The following is a 4,111-nucleotide window of genomic DNA, read 5'->3' as shown; positions in this document are numbered from 1 at the left end:
CATTCACAAATATGTCAGTACTTATGATCAACAAGTGAGTGGTTAATCTTCCAAACACTTTTTTTGCCCTACTGAATGCATTAATTTACCACTGGTAAATATATTACAATTACGACGAATCCAATAATCATTTTTTTCTTAAATATTAGGTTAAGTATTACGTCCCACGTTTATGACCATAAGGTAAAGAAGTATTCTTAAATATGTCTTCAAACCATATGTGTTCTTTAGATTCATAAGACGGTTTGGCAATGATGAATAGACTCGCTTTTAGTTCTGCATAAGAGAAAATTAACGACATTCCGTCCTTTCATTTCATTCTAAAACTGGTTGGAAACAAACGTTTAGCATGAGTCTGGCTATTTTCCAATCCCTTCTGTCGCTTCACGAAATAGACTCCCTTACCAATAGCAAAAACTCCGCCATTGCCGGTCCCAAGCCCGGATGAGAAAGGAGGAGGGTTAGGCATTAATTCCCTGTAAAACAAGAAGTCTGCAGACCAACAGTCAGACAAAGGTGAGCGTGAGCACCTAAAGAAGGCAACCCCTTCATCACGATAGGATACTACGGGCTGATAACTCGTATGTCCGAAATCGTCAAACATCAAAAGAACAGGGAAACAGAGAGCCGGTCTGAATGATCTGATAACAACAAGGCGAGGATTAGGATATATGAGAATTGGAACCTGGAATGTTCGAGGATTAACGGGAAAAGAACAAGAACTAACAGCAGAAGCAAAGGAGCTAAAAATGAAAATTATAGATATAACCGAAACCAAAAAGAAAGGACAAGGTATAGAAAACATAGGAAATGGGTATACTTTATTTTACTCAGGAGTATCAAAACTCGAAAGAGCAAGAAGAGGAGTAGGTTGTATAGTACAACAGGACATTATAAACAGAATACAAGACTGGGAGTTTGTGAACGAAAACATAATGACACTCACAATCATACTAGATCAGGAAGAAGATAGACGAGAAAAAATAGTTATAGGGTACGGACCAAGTGAAGATGCTCCAGTAGAACAGAAAGAAGTATTTTGGGACACATTACAACAAACAATAGACAACAGCAACCTATCAACAATAATAATTGGAGATTTCAATGGAAGAGTTGGGAGAAACTATAAGAACTATAATGGGCTACTAGGGCAATATGGTGAAACAATACAAAACGACAACGGAACAAGAATCCTCGAGTTTTGCGTCGAAAACAACCTCGTAATAACCAATACAAAATTTAAACACAAAAATATCCATCTGTATACAAGAGAAGAACCATCAAAGAAAGAGAAGTCTATAATAGATTACATATTAGTGCCTAGAGAAAACTGGAAAGAAATCAAGGATGTAAGAGTCATGAGAGGACCAGAAATAGGGAGCGATCACTATCTTTTAGCAATGGAATTAATAGTTACTAGAGAAGAAACAAGAAAACCAGCCATTAGAAAAAGGAAAGTTACAGAGAAAATAAAGATTAAGAAATTGTCAGAAGAAGACTCTAGAAGAGCATATACACAAGAAACAGAAGAAGTATTCGAAAGGTTGCTACAAGAAGAAGAAATAGAGGACGTAGAAGAACTTTGGGAGCAATTTAAAACAACAATCATAAAGAAAGCAGTGCAGGTATGCGGGAAATCCAAAATTGGGGGTTCGCAAATTAAAAGAACAGCATGGTGGAATGAGAAAATTCAAAGGGAAGTCAGAGAGAAGATGAAAAGATGGAAAAACTATCTATCAACGAAAACGGATAGCGACTATGAGAGATACAAAGAACAGAGAAAAAAGGTTAAGGATCTAGTAATAAAAAGTAAAAAGGAAGCTTGGGAAGACTTCGGGAAAAGGTTACAGGAGAATTATCAAGGAAACGTAAAGTTATTCTATGGTACACTGAAATCAATGAGAAAAGAACAAAAAGAGCCAATAATTAAAAGAATATATGATAAAGAAGGGAAAGTATTGGTCAAGGAAGATGAGATAATAAAAAGATGGGGAGAATACTTCGAAGAAACACTGAAAGAGAAGGAGGAACCAATACAACAGAGAAATAGGAAAGTCGAAAATATAAGGCAAAAGTTAAGGAAATATGCTCATAGAGGAATCGAAAAACATTCACAAGAAGACGACAGACACAAAGCAGAAGAGACGGGAAATAACATCCAACAGGAAGAATTGGAAAGGGCAATAAAGAAAATGAAAGCCGGAAGAGCATCAGGACATGATGGAATTGCTCCAGAAATGATAAAGCATCTAGGTACGTTTGGAAGAAAAATGCTGGTAAAGCTATTTAACTTGATTTGGAAGAAGGAACAAGTACCCAGTGATTGGGAAATCGCAGTGATAGTACCCATTTATAAGAAAGGAGACAACAAAGACTGCAATAACTATAGAGGGATTTCGCTCCTGAGTACAGTAGCTAAAATCTTTGCAAGGATTCTTGATGAAAAACTAAGGAAGGAAATCGAACCGCAATTGGAAGATTCTCAAAGTGGATTTAGACCAAACAGAAGCACACAAGATCAAATATTTTCGCTGAGACAAATCATAGAAAAAGGAATAAATCAAAATAAAGAAATCCATCTTTGCTTCATAGATCTAACGAAAGCATTTGATACCGTCAGAAGAGAAGAAATATGGAAACGCCTCCAAAACAGGAATGTCAATAGTAAGTTAGCAAATGTAATTCAGAGTTATTATAGACAAACAAAGAACTACGTAAGGACATGTAATGAAACATCAAAAGAATTTTACACTACATCAGGAGTAAGACAAGGCTGTGTACTCAGCCCTATTTTGTTCAACCTTGTACTAGATGACGTTATGAAGGAATGCCGCAAGAACAACAAATGGTATGAAGTAGGTTTCTGGAAAATGAAACCAATAAAAATCGCAGAATTAGCATTTGCAGACGATGTAGTCCTAATAGCCAAAACAGAAGAAAATTTGAATTTTAACTTAAAGTTGTGGGACGAGCACTTGAAAAAGAGAAATTTAAAAATAAACATAGGCAAAACAAAATCGATGATAATTTCTAAAGAAGACAAAAAGCACCACATCAAAATCAGAAATGAAACAATAGAACAAGTGGATAACTTCAAATACCTAGGAACCTGGATAAATAAAGAAGGAAAACTAGACACAGAAATCTCTAACAGAGTAGCAGCTGCAGGAATATGTTTTAATGGGTTAAAGACACAGCTCCTGAACAGAAAGGAAGTAACAAAAAGAACAAAAACAACAGTATTCAAAACGATATATAAGCCAATATTAACTTATTCTTGTGAGTCTTGGACCTTGAGTAGAAACCAACAAAAGAAACTACAAGCAACGGAAATGAGATTTCTGCGAAAAATAGAGGGTAAAACCAGAAGAGACAAGATAAGGAATGTAAAAATAAGAGAAATGCTTAAAATAGCTCCATTGGAAGATGAAATACAGAAGACAAAGTTGAGATGGTTTGGTCATTTAACAAGAATGGATGAAAAGAGAATAGTGAAACAAGTATACGAGGCAAAAGTTATAGGAAAGAAACCAAAAGGAAGACCGAGGAAAACATGGCTGGAAGATATTCGAGAAATCGCAAAGAACAAGAAGGTTCCATGGAAGACGGTGCAGACAACAGCACGAAATAGAGACGATTGGAAAGCTCTCTGGAAACCCCTCTACACTGGAAGGTAGAAGAGGACGGCTTAAGTAAGTAAGTAAGTAACCAATAGCAAATTTGAAAACAATTTCTTACAATTGTGTTCATTCGTTTTCGTTTTAATATACGAAACAAATAATCAGCAAGAGTTTGCAACATGTTACAACTCTCCCTTCCCCCTTCTGAAGGAAAACACTTTTAAATGATAAATTACAGACAATTTAGGAAATTAAGTTAGTTTACTGAAAATTCAATACGTCAGTAACTAAGAATAATAAAGTCCGTTTTATCATCTGATATCTTCTTTCACTTTAGTGAATCAAACCAATTTTCATTTTTAAATATCTAACAATTCTGTTATATCTTTTTCTTCTTGAATATGTCGGCATATAACGATATCCAAAAGTTTCCTTCATCTTCCAAACACCTTTCGCTCTACCGAATGGACTAATTTTCGACTTCTAAATAT

General features: G+C 35.3%; 1 protein-coding gene across 1 annotated transcript; it reads left to right on the top strand.

Moving 5' to 3' along the window:
• Nucleotides 1-671: 671 nt before the first annotated feature.
• LOC145669945 (uncharacterized) lies at nucleotides 672-3,677 on the top strand. The gene is made up of 2 exons (XM_081738290.1): nucleotides 672-2,855; nucleotides 3,285-3,677. Exons 1-2 carry the CDS (start codon nucleotides 672-674, stop codon nucleotides 3,675-3,677), a joined length of 2,577 nt encoding a protein of 858 aa, XP_081594416.1.
• The last annotated feature ends 434 nt before the right edge of the window (nucleotides 3,678-4,111 follow it).

Source organism: Thermobia domestica, chromosome 14 (genome assembly GCF_964235325.1).
Source record: "Thermobia domestica chromosome 14, izTheDome1.hap1.1, whole genome shotgun sequence".
Lineage (NCBI taxonomy): Eukaryota > Metazoa > Arthropoda > Insecta > Zygentoma > Lepismatidae > Thermobia > Thermobia domestica.
The sequence above is the reverse complement of the archived record's forward strand: the minus strand, read 5'-3'. Positions and strand labels throughout refer to the sequence as shown.

Excerpts from the sequence above, each read along its gene's own strand:
- LOC145669945 (XM_081738290.1), top strand. The coding sequence starts at position 672 with ATGAGAATTGGAACCTGGAATGTTCGAGGATTAACGGGAAAAGAACAA. Across the intron at positions 2,856-3,284 it reads AGAACAACAAATGGTATGAA|TCTTGGACCTTGAGTAGAAA; the intron begins GTAGGTTTCTGG and ends TATTCTTGTGAG.